At 40.9% G+C, this 15,778-nt stretch overlaps 1 protein-coding gene across 6 annotated transcripts in view; it reads left to right on the top strand.

Moving 5' to 3' along the window:
- The window catches only part of DCAF5 (DDB1 and CUL4 associated factor 5), a 107,163-nt gene that overhangs the window by 54,943 nt on the left and 36,442 nt on the right, over positions 1-15,778 (top strand). For 5 of the 6 annotated variants that reach the window (XM_006932940.5, XM_045060122.1, XM_019833199.3 and 2 more), the window contains one exon: positions 3,715-3,928. In XM_006932940.5, the coding sequence (XP_006933002.1) occupies positions 3,715-3,928 (214 nt within the window). Of the gene's footprint in view, positions 1-3,714; positions 3,929-4,451; positions 4,603-15,778 lie in introns of all 6 variants that reach the window. The other variant, XR_006599736.1, reaches the window with a different exon arrangement.

Raw genomic sequence — 15,778 nt, 5'->3', positions numbered from 1 at the left:
AGGCATTTTAGGCATTGTTGGTAGAGGGGAACTCTGAGTTTTAAAGGAAATAGAGTCCTTTCTGCTAATAGACCAGGGGCTATAAAAAGTGCCATATTGTATGGTTCCCTTTTTGTTGAACCTCTGATAATCCACTTTCTTTCCACATTGTTTTCCCACTGACCCCACTCTCCCTCACTCTCCCTTCTCTTCCTGATTCCTCTCCCCCCAAATTCCAAAATGGAGCCATGTTTCTCAAAAGGGTGGTTTTAAAGTCACATGCATCAGAGTTAATTGGGGTTGTTAAATTCAGATTCCTGGGCCCACTTCCCAGATTGAATTAGAATATCTGGGGGTGGATCCTGAGAATCCACATTTTTTAAAAAGTCCCAGATGATTTCTCATGCATATTACGCTTGAAACTGTAAACTAGAGCGTCTTTGACATTATGTTTTTATCTTGACTGTGTGGGCAAACTGCTTCTAAGGTTTTTCTTCCTAATGAACTAGATCATGCATACTATTCAGGAGGAACCAGCTGTAGTACCCCTGCTGAGAAAGTATAGTGAACATAGCTCACTTTCTAGATTTCAGGTATCATTCCATCCTCTGGAAGGAATTTAATTTTATGCCCAAACATGAAGTATTCAGTTTCAGAGCTGCTCTTTAGCACCCCCAAACACTCTAGGAGCAAGATTCCTACTTACCTGCCCTCTGTGTGAGAGATAGGAGTTCCCTGCCCAGAAGCATAGGCAGGAGAAATTAGTGACCCTCCCGGAACCCACAAACAGAACCCCTAGAGTGGCTAGATTGCACATGTAGGTCAAGGAGCTTGGGTGGGGCTGGGATGGGCCCTATGCCTGTCCTGGGCAGACTTCTGCAGGTCTGACTAGAATCGGCAGAGGAAGTTCCTGTTAACTGATGGAAAGGGCGTTTGCTTGGTGGCCCCAGCTTTCCTGTCAGGGATGCCTGAGCTGATGCAAACCCCTGCTGCTGTTGCTGGTGGGGCTGGCCAAGTTTCTTTTTGTTGAGTCTTGTTTCCACGCCCCGCTCCTCTTCAGTTCTACAGACGGTGGTTTATTTGTACACTCCATGCTGATCTTGGATTGAAAGCCTCTTATTGTTTTTGAGCTCAGTGTTTAGATAACACCACATGCCTGTGGCAGCTAGGGCACCCTGTAAAGGAAATGCCTGGACTCTAACAGCCCCGTCATTCATTCTCTACATGTGAGTGAGTGCGGCCTCTGTTTAGGACCGTTATAAGAACATTTGTCTACAGAGATTATTACTTGGGGCCCGTAGGGGTGCCAGGCTCCTCCTTGATGTTTGGAGTTCTAGGGACTGTTTCCTAAGTCTTTTCTCTCTTTTCTTTCATTCCAGTGATAAGAGGATTAAAGCCTGTTTTGCCCCAGGCCTTGTTTCTGTACCTAGAGCACGCCTCCCTCTAGTGAGAACACTGCTTTTGGGAGACATAAGACTTACTGGCGCTATTTGGTGTAGACGGTTTTTGTGATCAGGCCAGGTTGGCAGCTATCTTTGCATGTGGTTTCAGGGGCTCCTTTTCCCATGGGGTATCTCTTTTCCTGTCCCCCTAATCTTCCCCATCATTGTCATGCCAAAGAAAAAACAAAATGTGTTTTCTTCATTCAATATTAAATCTATTCTGGTAGCATATAGCTCTTCAAGTTTTCACTTGGTAAACTGCCATTTTTTTTTTTTTCCCCTAAAAACGTTTCAGATAAATCTGCCAGGCTCTAATTTAGGCCTCTTGAGGCCCTTTCCAGCTCTGTGATTCCCTAGAATTTATAAACTTTTTCCCCCTAAAACTACTAAGATTATTTTCTTTCCAGGACAACAAAGTCTGTGTGAGGCAAAACAAGTTAGTAGGTTTGACGTTACATGAATTTCTGCACCTCCCCCAATGTATATACTTAACTTCACTTTCCTACCAGTAATTCAGTACTCCAAGAATTGAACCCAAAATACAAAAGAGACGTTGGTTATGATGTGGTCAGTGAACAGTCCATCCCTTCATAATAAAATAGCCTAGCCAGTCAAGGATACTAACTACTGAAAAGATAAAAGCACACACACATATACACACCCTTTTTTATTTAGTACTGTATAATTGTTAATGTTCATGGCCATCCTAGTTCACTGTAAAATTCAAAGTATCTTCTGAATCATCAAAAGAAATTAATTGGAACCATACTGTGTGACTTTTTTTAAATGTTAGAAATATTATGAGACTACAGAACGATATTAGGTGAACCAGAACATATCACTCTCCGTTGTGAAGCTATATAAATGTATTAATCAAAGTAAATATACACTTGTTGAGAACTGCAATGGAAAACAAGTCATCTTGGTTTTCTAATTGTTATATTACTTACTCTGCATTTAAATTAAAATTTTTTGTTTAAGGGCAACTGGGTGGCTCAGTCGGTTGAGTGTCCGACTTGATTTTGGCTCAGGTCATGATCCCAGGGTTGTGGGATCCAGCCCCACATTGGGCTCCACCCTGAACATGGAGCCTGCTTAGGATTCTCTCTCTCTCCCTCTGCCCACCTCCCCTGCTCATGCTTCCTCTCTCTCTCTAAAATAAAAAATAAAATAAAATAAAAAAATAAATAATTTGTTTAGGGGCGCCTAGGTGGGTCAGTTGGTTAAGTGTCTGACTCTTAATTTCCACTCAGGTCGTGAACTCGCAGTTTGTGAAATCAAGCCCCGCTTCGGGCTCTGTGCTGACAGCTCGGAGCCTGGAGCCTCCTTCAGATTCTGTGTCTCCCTCTCTCTCTGCCAGTAACCCACTTTCGTTCTGTCTCTGTCTCTCTCAAAAATAAATAAACATTAAAAAAAATTAAAAATTGGTTTAGTATTAAACAGATGAACATAAGGGAAGGGAAGCAAAAAGAACATAAAAACAGGGAGGGGGACAAAACATTAGAGACTCTTAAATATAAAGAACAAACAGAAGGTTGCTGGAGGGGTTGTAGGAGGGGGGATGGGCTAAATGGGTATGGGGCATTAAGGAATCTACTCCTGAAACTTTGTTGCATTATATGCTAACTAACTTGGATGTAAATTAAATAATAAATAAATTTTTAAAAACTTGTTTAGTATTTAGTCTCTAGTTATGCCATATAGAATATAAAAATTTTCTGTGAACAGATTAAAAATTCAAAAATAACTGTTTAATAAAATGATGATTATTTATGGAAAAAATATCCAGCATAAATAGTAAAGTATCTGTTTTTCTGCTGATGTGCTCTGTATTTCTAATACAAGGATAAATATGTCCCTTAAATGTCATCCATGATTAGCCAGTTAGAGTGGACACGACTCACCTCGCAGGGACTTGGTGAGTATCATCTATCTGATTACGTAGTTAGCTCAGGCAAATGAAATAACTAATCATTTTAATATGTCTGTTCTCTCATGATGCTTTGTTACTTATTTCCTGTAAATTTATTGGTAATTCACCTTTTGGAGATTGAAAAGAGGAAACGACAGGTTAAATAACTTGGTTTGATGAAATCAAGGAGCCATTCTTATCCCATCGTTACCTTCTAGCCCACTGCATAGAAATAACCTTTCTTATACATCTGCCAAAATTCAGATGTATAAGCCTGACAGGAGATTCTGGACATATTCTGGGAAAAAGTAAATGTGGTACATTTTGCAGAGTCTTGTCCCACCTACTTCATGGCCAATCCCTATGCTTTCTGCCTTTCAGTTCTCTCCTGCGCTATGGTGGCAACCTGTCCCTCCAGAGTGCCATGAGTGTGCGGTTCAACAGCAACGGGACCCAGCTCCTGGCCCTGAGGCGTCGCCTGCCCCCTGTGCTCTATGACATCCATTCCCGCCTGCCTGTGTTCCAGTTTGACAATCAGGGTTACTTCAACTCTTGCACCATGAAAAGTTGCTGCTTTGCAGGGGATCGTGACCAGGTAGGTGCCCTCTGTCTCCTGTGTCCCATGTTCGTGCTTTCTTCTCAGACTGCTTTTTCTGTTCTTGTCTTTATTTCTCTTTAGCATCATGTCAGGTAGAGACAATTGAGGCAAAACAGTGTCTGGGGACATTCTAGCACAGTAGTGAGTTTCTCCATCAGAGCTGCCGCCAGTGGGTAATATGAGGTCACACCATGAACCAAGACTGGCCACAATATAGTTCTGAGCAACCTAGCTTTGCCAGGTTTGTGAACAGATTTTAAGATTCTGAGAATGTGTCATTTCAAAAAAAAGGAGGGAGTCCATGGAAAATTAGCCAAAAAAAGAGAGACTGCCAAAAAAAGAGACTTTTTTGTGTATGTGTCAATAAAACACAATGATGAATGAAACACCCTAAGTACCATCCAAGAGACATATATCCTGAATGGCCCCTTGGGATGGCATCTTTTTCTTGGATAAGATGGGCTGAGCAGGTTTGTTTGAGAGGAAGCCAGATGCTGACTCTTTTTCTTTTTATTGCCAGCATCACAACTGGGAAGGAGAACCCAAGCTGTGTTTCCAGCCTTTTCACAGTCTCACTGGGAATTGAGACACTGATGTTGACTTAGAGCTGGCAGTCTAAAAACATGCTTGACATTCTTGCACCTGTCTGTCTTGGCCATAGAAGTTCTGAAGTGAGTGTCAGTGAGTGCACCAGTTGGACTGGTCTCAGTAATCAAGCCGAGTAAAAACAAATATGGAGGCATTGGTCAAATAAACAAATAGATTTTTTTTTCTTCTAAAACAACAGATCTTATGCTATTTCCCATCTAGATTGGAAAAATAGAGTTCTTAGTCTCTTGCTAATGCTTAGCTTTCTCTTTGGGTTCATCAACCATGTAAAATTTTGACATATACTTCTCACGTGCTGTACTCACCTCTTTAGAGTTGACATAAAAGAAACCGTTCTTGGGGAACTTGTGAATACTCTGCCTTTTTTTTTTTTTTTTTTTTTTTTTTTTTTTTTGAGAGGGAGAGGGAGTGTGGGGCACAGAGGATCCAAGGTGAACTCTGTGCTGACAGCACTGAGCCCAGTGGCAGGGCTCAAACACATGAACTGTGAGATCATGACCTGAGCCATAGTCAGACCCTTAACTAATTGAGCCACTCAGGTGCCCCCGAGTACCTTGCTTTTAGAAGGCAGAAGCTAAGATTTTTCTTCCTAGGCTGAAGTTGCTACATGCTCCCCAACATCATAGCTTAAAGACTAGTATAGGTAGTAGGAGCACAATAAATGCTTGTTGAATTGAATTGAATATTAAAGAAACTGAAAGTATCTTTTAAGTTGTCTAGACTAGGGATGTCCCTTTTATAAATGGGGAATATATATCTAAATTCAGAATTTATATTGAAGGCAATCTTAGGGCCTACTTAGCTGTGACACACTGGAAACCACTAGGTGTCCTCAGTTATATAAACGAATGACTTACTTTCTATGTGCTATTTGTTTCTTAGGTGGGAAGAAGCAGTTCCCAGACATGATCAGACTCACACCAGAACAGATCATTGTCTGCTCTTTAGATTGGTTGATTTAGTTTCATTTAGCTGTGGAAATGACAACGAAACCCCTCCCTCTCTTTCTTCCTTCCTTTCTTCCTCCTTGCCTTTCTTCCTTGCTTTTAAGTTGATTTTCCATCTTTGTCCATCTCTTATGTGTGTGATCCTTATTTCAATGATCAATAAAAAGCAGGCACTAAATGTAATGATTTATTAGGCTTTATTACCAGAAACACAGAGGCTGAGGGAAAGGTGAAGAGGTAAAGGAGAATAGATGTTGTTTTCTTTTAGCTCCTATATTAGCAGCCAGAACCTGTCTGCGTGGGGCCCTTAAAAGACCCAGAACATAGGCTTCGAGCCAATATATAGAACACCCAGACCATGGTTTCTTGACCTCTGCACTATCGACATTTTGGTTGAGTAATTCTTTGTTTTGTGGGGCTCTACTGTGCATTATAGGATACTTAGTAGCACCCCTGGTCTGTCCCCACTAGATGCTGGTAATATCTCCCCCAGCCATCCCCCAGACAACCAAAAATGTCTCCAGACGTTGCCAAATGTCCTCTGGGAAAAAAATTGCCCCAACTGAGAACCTCTGACCTAGATTATAATTACCCATTTTGCCCAGACCCACTGGGACAGGTATTGCTGTAGGCAGAACCAGAGAAGGTATTTTGTGATTTTCCTGGTTATGTACATTAACAAGATGTAGTTGTTGTTTTTTTAATTTTTTATTAGATTTATTTATTTTTGAGAGACAGAGTGAGACAGAACGTGAGCATGGGAGGGGCAGAGACAGAAGGAGACACAGAATCTTAAAGCAGACTCCAGGCTCTGAGCAGGCATTCAGTACAGAGCCTGATGCCGGGCTCGGACCCACGAACCATGAAATCATGACCTGAACCAAAGTTGGACATTTAACTGACTGAACCACCCAGGCACCCCAAAATGTAGTTGTTTTTACCTTTAAGGTTATATATAATGATAGAAACATTGAATGGCTTTGATTTTTTTCTGTTCAGATTTGACTAATTTATTATGTGTAATAAAAAAAAAATACTCATTTAAGTAATCTCTGCACCCAATGTTGGACTCAGACTCACGACCCCAAGATCAAGAGTCGCATGCTCTTGTGACTGAGCTAGCCAGCCACCCCTTATGTATGAATTTTTATCCTGTGGGGAAAAGTTTATGCGTACTGTATACTCTCTGACAATCTAGATGCTTTTTGATTGGGATATGTGGTTTTCTGTGAAGGAGGATGTGAAGTCATTGACTCTAACTTTGGATCCATTTCAGAGGTAAAGTCTTTCAAGTCTGCTCATAGTCCCCATATAGATTATCAGAAGTATGTAACCTAGGGAATAGGAAGTATAGAGATTTATGTTAGGCTATTTTGTTCACTCCTTGGAGACAAAGAAATGAAATGTGGCTAATTCATCATTGTCTTGTCTCCAGTACACGAAAGCAGTGAGAGCACAATAAATATTTGTTGAAGCAAATCTTGAATACTTTGGTCAATGTGTGGTTTTAGCTTTTGGTGGGCCTAAGGCTTCCCTAATTGTAAAGCAGAATTGATAAGTACCATTTTTCCTGCTTAACTTCCAGGGGCTTTATGAGGATGAATTAAATAATAGATTTTCAGTGAGGCTAATCTACTAAGCTTATACTTTCTAAGTGCTACACAGGAGGCCAAACTTACGGTCTCATTGCTGGAACATGTCTCTCAGAGGTGATTTATAAGCTCTGACTTTCCACACTCAGAACTAAAGCAGCAGCTGCTACAGTTATGGTATGATCCACAGGATTGACATGTATATTCTTTGACTAGTCCAGACAGGATCTTTTTTTGCTGCTTTCAAATTCCAAAGCCTATCCTTTCCTTATATTGGTCTTTATATTTGGTCTGTTCTTGTATACTTCAAGAACGCCCACAGCTGGAAGCTCTGTGCTCTGGAACTCTTCATTTAGTCATAGACTGGGTAACCATCCCAGAGAGGAATCTGAGAATTTCCATAATAGGAATGAACATGGTCAAGAAAGTGATCTATCCATCTGAGACAGTCTTCTGGCTTTTAATTACGGTGAGATTAGTCTTTCCACACAGATACTGTGCCAAAGAGCCTATACTTTTTTTTAAGACCATCATAGTTCACTAGGTAATTCTTTAGCCTCAAAACGAGATTAACATCTCAAGAAATTAGACTCAGGGAACAGCGTGTGAAATAGGCTGAGACTACTTTGTGTCTTCCCTATGTATATTGCCACCATTGTAGATGAATTCTAATTACAGAGCTTTAGAGATCATTTTATGTAGACCCTCTTCTTACAGATGAGAGAACTGAGGCTCAGAGAGGTTGGGTACATAAGTCAAGACATATATATGTGTGTAGCTGAGCCAGGACTAGAACCTAGATTTTTGAGTTCTCTTTTTAATATTTTATTTTTAATATTTTTATTATTTATTTAATATTTTAATATTTTATTTTAAAATAATCTCTAGACCCAATGTTGGGCTCGAACTCACAACTCCAAGGTCAGGAGTTGTATTACAGCCCTCTTCATTATACAAAAAAGTTACAACTTGATGCCAGCAGAAGCAAGGCAAGCAGCAAAAATGAGTGAATTGGGTTAGAAGTAATCAGTAGGGGGTGGTGGCGAGTGTGGCCAACTAGAGAGCCCACCCCTTCTAAATATAAATGAATATAAATGAATCCCATCCAGGGGTGCCTGGGTGGCTCAGTCGGTTAAGCGTCCAACTTTGGCTCAGGTCATGATCTCATAGTTGGTGGGTTTGAGCCCCACATTGGGCTCTGTGCTGACAGATCAGAGCCTGGAGCCTGCTTCTGATTCTGTTTCCCTCTCTTTCTGCTCTTCCCCCACTTGTGCTCTGTTTCTCTCTCTCTCAAAAAATGAATAAATGTTAAAAAAATTAAAAAAAAAATGAATCCCATCTAAATGAAGCTTTGACTTAGCTTTAGCCTATTGTTTCCATGAGGGCCTCTGGGTTTTTTTCAAAGGAAGCCAGAAATTAAGATTTTTAATGTGAAATCTCCTGATTTTTAGATGTTGTAACAAACTGCTACATTATTGTATGGATAAAATAAATCTGTATACCATGCCAATTCTGCCTTAGAGCCACCAGTTTAAAACCTTTGTGCTCCAGCAGGATGTTTTTCCCTCAAGTTTAGTTTCTTGGTCTGTCACTAATTCATAGGTGAGTGGAGGCAATTCCTTTTTGCTATCTCCTACTGAGCCCTTCCTAACGTCATACCCCCTCCTCCCTCTTTAAAAAAAAAAAAAAAAAAACCCAGGTATTTATTGAGCATCTACTGTGTGCCAGATGCTGTAGTAGACACGTGACTGACTGCCCATAATAACCTCTTTGATGTTTTCATTTTAGGGCCCTACATACAATCTCTCTTCTCTATTTTTGGCCAACAATACATAGTTTATTTCTAGTATAATTTTTTAATTATTCAAGTTTTATGACTTCTGTCATCAGATAAGGTGACATAAGTGACATCAGATTGGCTGGGCATCAACAAAAGCAATTAGGCTGGATATGGCCTTGAACTTTTTTTTTTTTTAAACCAGCCCACTTTCTAGTCTTAAGGTATAGTGAGGAATCTTGCAGTAAAACAGCACTCCTTCCTCTGGAGGCTGCCTGAACCCAAGGGCTCTCCTCCTCGCTATCACCATCATACTTGGATTTTTTTTTTTTTTTTTTCCTTTTCTCCCTAAAGCCTGACTAGGTGCATTCTGTCTCCCAAGCTTCACACTCCCCTCTGCATACTCAGTGAGCCAATCTCTTAACAGTGTTAAAAAAGAGGACCAATTTTCCACCTGCTAGCTCTTCTGGCACACACTCATAAGACAGCACCAGGCTTTTGTTCCCTTTCTTTCACAGTTCCTTAAATGGTTCTTGCCCTACATTGTGAAAGTCCAGCAGAGCTCAGGCTTCTGGGAAGTAAGTCTTTCAGCCTAACAGGTATATGTGGCCTGGAAATGGACAGTGTGGCAATTTATTTTTATTTATTTTTATTTTTTGAGAGAGAGAGTACACGCAAGGGAGGGGCAGTGGGAGAGGGAAGGACAGAATCTTAAACAGGCTCCACTCAGCATACAGCCCGACATGGGGCTTGATCCCACGACCCTGGAATCATGACCTGAGCTGAAATCAAGAGTCGGACGGACGTTCAGCGGACTGAGCCACCTGGGTGCCCCCAGGGTGGTAATTTTTTAAGTCTTCTTTTGCTTTGGTCTTATCTAATGCCTCGCCTAATAGTTCCTACCTCTTGCTGAAAATGGGAGAGGGAAGGAAAGGGAAAGTATGATAAAGTTTTCTTAAAAGGGTTGAGCTTGGATTATCTGAGCACTGGGATCACTTACACAGGTCTTTCTTTTTAAGTTGCTAGATGGCAAAGCCCCCAAAATCATGAGAATGATATCCTAACTCATCCCCTGGAGAAAAGAGCTGACTTGTGCCTTGGGAGTCCAACAAAATGGCCTTGAATGCATTGCTTGGCCTCAGACATTACATCATCACTAAACCTTTCTGTGCTGACATTATATGGGTACGGTATAGGTGTGGGAGTTCACCAGTAAGTCTGCTCCAGGCCAGTGAAGCACTCTATAGAGTTATAACTTTGCTCTTTTTATAACTCTGTGCAGCCCTGATTAAGCTTACTGGAGGCATGGCATGCCATATATTCTCCTTTATCTGAAATAAAGGCATACTCTTGGTTTCCATCCTTTGGCTTGCTTTGTGACTTGAGGCTCATATTTTCTTTTCCTTGTCTTTCTTTTATATCTTAAGTGTTTTTAGCCCTTTAGCTTCTGAAGCACTTTCATTTCATGTTGAATTCTCCCAGTGACAGGCTTCACCCCCATGAGAAGCAGAGGCCTAGAGTGTTTGAAACAGCAGATGTAATCGGTCACAGAACCAGAACTAGACTGGTTCTTTTTTTGTTCTTTTTTTTAAGTTTATTGATTTATTTTTGAGAGAAAGAGAGCAGGGGAGGGGCAGAGAGAGAGGGAGAGAGAGAGAGAATCCCAAGCAGGCTCTGCACTGTCAGGGTGGAGCCCAATGCAAGGCTTGAACCACAAACTGTGAGATCATGACCTGAGCTGAAACGAAGTGTCAGATGCTTAACTGCCTGAGCCACTCAGGGGCCCCAGGACTAGACTGGCTCTTGCTGTGATTGCACTCTCTTCCTCATAGACATGCAGCCCTCTGGGCTCTACAAAGCAAGTGTTGGTAGTGTCTTCCATGGGCTAATGAGAAAGTGGAATTCTTTGTATATATTATTTAGAAGACTTTATTTTATAAAAAAAGATAGCATGAAAATAACTTGTTTATTAAATCAGCCATTTATAACTCTTTTGGAATCCTAAACCTCTTTAAATATCTAAAAGCTATGAATACTTATTTCAGGAAAATGTACATATGCACATCATTTTGCATAGAAAATTAGACTTTGTGGAATTCCTGAAACCTGGAGGTTCTAAGGTGTTAGCAATCCTGGAATAAGATTTTAGCCATGGATTAAGTCATCTTTTAGTCCATTTACTGATGTAGTTGTAGAGCTTAGAAAGCTTAAAAGATTTTGGAGTACATGCAGGCCTGTTAATATGGTCTGGTTTGTAATTGTTCATCTAAGAAGGAATACTAGGTGTACTGATTTCTTAAGAACAGTTCTTAAGTATATGGAGAACAACAGAGGGTTACTGGAAGGGTTGTGGGAGGGGGATGGGCTAAATGGGTAAGGGGCATTAAGGAATCTACTCCTGAAATCATTGTTGCACTGTATGCTAACTAACTTGGATGTAAATTAAAAACATAAATTAAATTAAAAAAAAAAAAGAGTTCTTAAGAGATTGATGTGATCTGGTGACACAACATGACAGTTCTCCTTTATTTATTTATTTTTTTTAATGTTTATCTTTGAGAGAGAGAGGGAGTGAGCATGAGCAGGGGAGGGGCACAGAGAGGGGGAGACAGAGGATCCGAAGCACAGCTCTGTGCTGTGCTCAAATTCACTAACTGCGAGATCATTACCTGAGCTGACACTTAACTGATTGAGCCACCCTGGTGCCCCTAAAGAAATTCTTTAAAAATGTACTTTATTGGGGCACCTGGGTGGCGCAGTCGGTTAAGCGTCCGACTTCAGCCAGGTCACGATCTCGCGGTCCGTGAGTTCGAGCCCCGCATCAGGCTCTGGGCTGATGGCTCGGAGCCTGGAGCCTGTTTCCGATTCTGTGTCTCCCTCTCTCTCTGCCCCTCCCCCGTTCATGCTCTGTCTCTCTCTGTCCCAAAAATAAATAAAAATGTTGAAAAAAAATTAAAAAAAAATGTACTTTATTTTGTATTTTAGAGAGAGAGGGAGCACAAGAGGGGGGAGGGGGGCAGAGGGAGAGAGAGAATCCCAAGCAGCCTCCACACTCAGCATGGAGCCCGAAGTGGGGCTCAATCCCACAACCCTGGGATCATGACCTGAGCCAAATTCAGACACTCAACTGACTAAGCCACTTAGGTACCCCAAAGTTCTCCTTTAATGTAGTTCCTGGCTCAGAGACTGGGCTCTATTAAGAAATTCCTGGTAGGGAACAGTATAACTTTTCCTGTTCTACCTGCCCCATCCTCCTTCGAGATTTTACTTCCAGTACTTTTGCCTCTTTTTGGGGTGTCTTCAAACTTTGGACAAAAAAGTGACATTTCTTCCTCTGAATAGTTGGAGACCCTTGCTTGAATGGAATAGAAATACTCATATGCAGACTGAAATGAATGATGCCATCTCTCCACTTTCCAGACCCCACAGACAAAAACTGAGACCCACAGAGGAGAGATTAGTTGCTGAAGGCCATTGGGTTGATTGCCCAGGTTTCCAAAAGACTTTTGCCAAATAAAAATTCTAAGTAATGCAGGCTACTTTGTTACAAGCAGCTGTTGGAGATTTAGAGCATTTTTAAATTTCTTCCCTACTGATTATTTGACTATTATTGGCTGTCTTTATGGAACGTTTCTTTACTAATAGAATTTTTCCTACTTAGAACCCATAAAAGTTAGTTATTTTAATAAACCAAAGAATTCCAGGAGCCTAGTGGAGCCAAAATGGCAAATGGTCCAAAGAAGCAAGAATCATGTAACTTTACATGCAAAAAATAGTGGTAATATGGGGCGACTGGGTGGCCCAGTCAGTTAAGCATCCGATTTCTACTCAGGTCATAATCTCACGGTTTGTGGGTTCGAGCCCAAGTCAGGCTCTGTATTGACAGCTTGCAGTCAGGAGCCTGCTTCTGATTCTTTGTCTCCCTCTTTCTCTGTCCCTCCCCAGCTCACGCTCTGTCTCTCTCTCTCAAAAATAAACAAACATTAAAAAAAGATATATTCCAATTCAACAATGAAATTTTTAAAAAATAGTGGTAATCTTACGAGTATGTCTATTTGTATTCTTTTTTCTTTTTTTTTTTAATTTTTTTTTTAATGTTTGTTTATTTTTGAGAGAGATAGAGGCAGAATGCGAGTGGGTTAGGGGCAGAGAGAGAGGGAGGCACAGAATCCGAAGCAGGCTCCAGGCTCTGAGCTGTCAGCACAGAGCCCAACGCAGGGCTCGAACCCACGAGCTGTGAGATCATAACCTGAGCTGAAGTCGGACGCTCAACCGACTGAGCCACCCAGGTGCCCCGATATATTTGTATTCTTCTGTGGGAGCCAATGGAATTCTATTTCTTCTACCATAAATCAGATAAACCTATGACTTTGACCATTTCCAAAGCAAAATTTCCCTGATTGCTTTTTTAAAGGGAACTTTATTTTTTTAATTTTTTAAAATGTTTTTTTATTTTTGAGAGAGTGAGAGACCGTGTGAGTGGGGGAGGAGGAGAGGGAGAGGGAGACAGGGGATCCCAAGCTGGTTCTGTGCTGAAAGCAGAGAGAGTCCCACGGGGGGGCTTGAACCCATGAGCTGTGAGATCATGACCTGAGCTGAAGTTGGATGCTTAACCACTGAGCCACCCAGGTGCCCCTCCCTGATTGCTTTGGATGACGTTTGTGGCAGGTACTGAGTATAAATGATATGAGTATTATATACCAATGGCAAACCTTTTTCTGGAAATAGTCTTCTAGAGAGCACATCATAAAATTGGTCAATCGCATTTTTGTCCCTTTCTGACAAAAGGGCAGGAAGAAGTAAGAGTTTGTTTGATTTAAAGAGTAGCCTGTCCGCTGTTACTAATCTAGGCTAGAAAGCCATCTGGTTTTTCTATCCTAGTCAATACAGTTAATTAGACAGACATGCCATTTGTTGGAGTCTAATTAGTCAATTACTATGGAAGGAGCCTTGGAGAACTATGTAAGTTGATCAGTACTCAATGAATAGTAATTGATCGATGTTCCCTTCTTTATCAACAGATGTTGAGGAATATCAAATGTTGTGCAAATATACAGGCACACACTTAGATATATATACACTTAGAGAGAAATTGAGCAGAAAGATTTCTTTTAGCAAAAGGCCTGTTAAGACATTTATTGGGTTATTCTTGGAGCATATCAGGTGATGGCCTATCCGTCCTGCCATCTAGAATTTCTTTTTAGGGGCGCCTGGGTGGCGCAGTCGGTTAAGCGTCCGACTTCAGCCAGGTCACGATCTCGCGGTCCGTGAGTTCCAGCCCCGCGTCAGGCTCTGGGCTGATGGCTCGGAGCCTGGAGCCTGTTTCCGATTCTGTGTCTCCCTCTCTCTCTGCCCCTCCCCCGTTCATGCTCTGTCTCTCTCTGTCCCAAAAAATAAATTAAAAAAAAGTTGAAAAAAAAATGTAAATAGAATTTCTTTTTAATGTGGATTTTGGATGGGAAGAAGGGGGCAGTTTTTATTTATATCTATGTTTCTAAACCCAACGAGACCTTAGACTATTGATAGTAGGGAGTTATCTATGATGTGTTTAAATACAGGTGTTAGGGAGAGAAGAATAGTTGCTTTGCTTGAAGATGGCTAATAAATTTGCAGTTTTGTTTTGTTTTTTTCCAAGAAGCTTCTATTTAATAAGCAGTTTTGCTGTGACAGGCCAAGCCAGGTTTAGATCCCTCTTTGAATCTTCGGGTTATTAAAAATTTCTTACAACTTGGGTGACTCTACAAAGGTGGTCTCTATATTTAGAGGCATGGGTTTCTCTTGGTATTGAGCTAGCAAAATGCCTTTGCAAATAGAAAAAGGTCTTTCTCAGAGCTTGTGTAACTTGAGAATACTAGGAGATGAAAGGGGCAGGAATTCCTGGAGGGGCTGCTGGGCATTGCGGCAGCCTACCAGGGTAGGGTGCTGGTGAATGGCTGTTTTCTGGGTTCATAGATTGACAAGGATATGTAGGCAAATGAGACAGTGACAGAGTTCCGAATGCAGTAATCTTTTTTTCTTGTTGATGGTGGTGGCTCCTTCTTGAAATCTATTGAGAAGAACAGTTGTTGTATCCCTCTGCTTGAACAGGTTAATAGCTCCAAACTGATACTGGGTTAGAGAAAATGCACTGGCCTCAGGTTAACTCTATTTAGAACTAGGCTACTTCAAGATCAGGTAACAGGCTGTCCTCTTGGACTACACAACAAATGAACAGTGAGATGGGTCAGAGTGTGGCTAACCCTTAAACTTTGTGGCCAGCTGGGAAGGATTATGGAGGATGTGAATCCGTAATTTGTGTAATTTATGCTCGTTTTTGTATTGATATCACCCATCTTACAAATTAAAATTAAGTACTTCTCCCATTCTCTGATCCGAAGAAACCTGTGGGTCTCCCACCTCCCCCTGTCTGCCAACCCCAATCTAGAGCATTTTGGGAAATGGGGCTTTAATTGCCTGACTATCTAAAATATTTTTTCTCCTTCTTTGAAGCCCTGCCCTATTCATCTCAGTTAGGATATAGAGCAAAAGACCCATATAAAGTGAATTTTTAATTTGTCATTTATCCCTCACTGTTTGGAGTAAAGTCAAAGAAAAGACCTAAGAGGAGGTAATGAATTCTTCATATTCATATCCTCCCTTGGCCACACACTTAATAGCACCTTATTTAGTTTTTGCTTTTCTAAAACTGAATAGTAATCTTTATGTTTTCTCATGGTGGTGTTTTAAATGTGAATTTTGCTTGTGAAGTCCTCCATTACAAAAGGGAATAAAAATGTTAAACGTAGGAATTTGGGCAACCATTTTTTCCCCATGATGTTTCTTATCTATTTTATTTATTTTTTAATTTTTATTTCTTTCTTTCTTTTTTTTTTAAAGTTTATTTCTGACAGAGAGAGACATAGCATGAATGGGGGAGGAGCAG

Source organism: Felis catus, chromosome B3 (assembly GCF_018350175.1).
Source record: "Felis catus isolate Fca126 chromosome B3, F.catus_Fca126_mat1.0, whole genome shotgun sequence".
Lineage (NCBI taxonomy): Eukaryota > Metazoa > Chordata > Mammalia > Carnivora > Felidae > Felis > Felis catus.
This window is presented reverse-complemented; position numbering and strand designations above follow the sequence as displayed.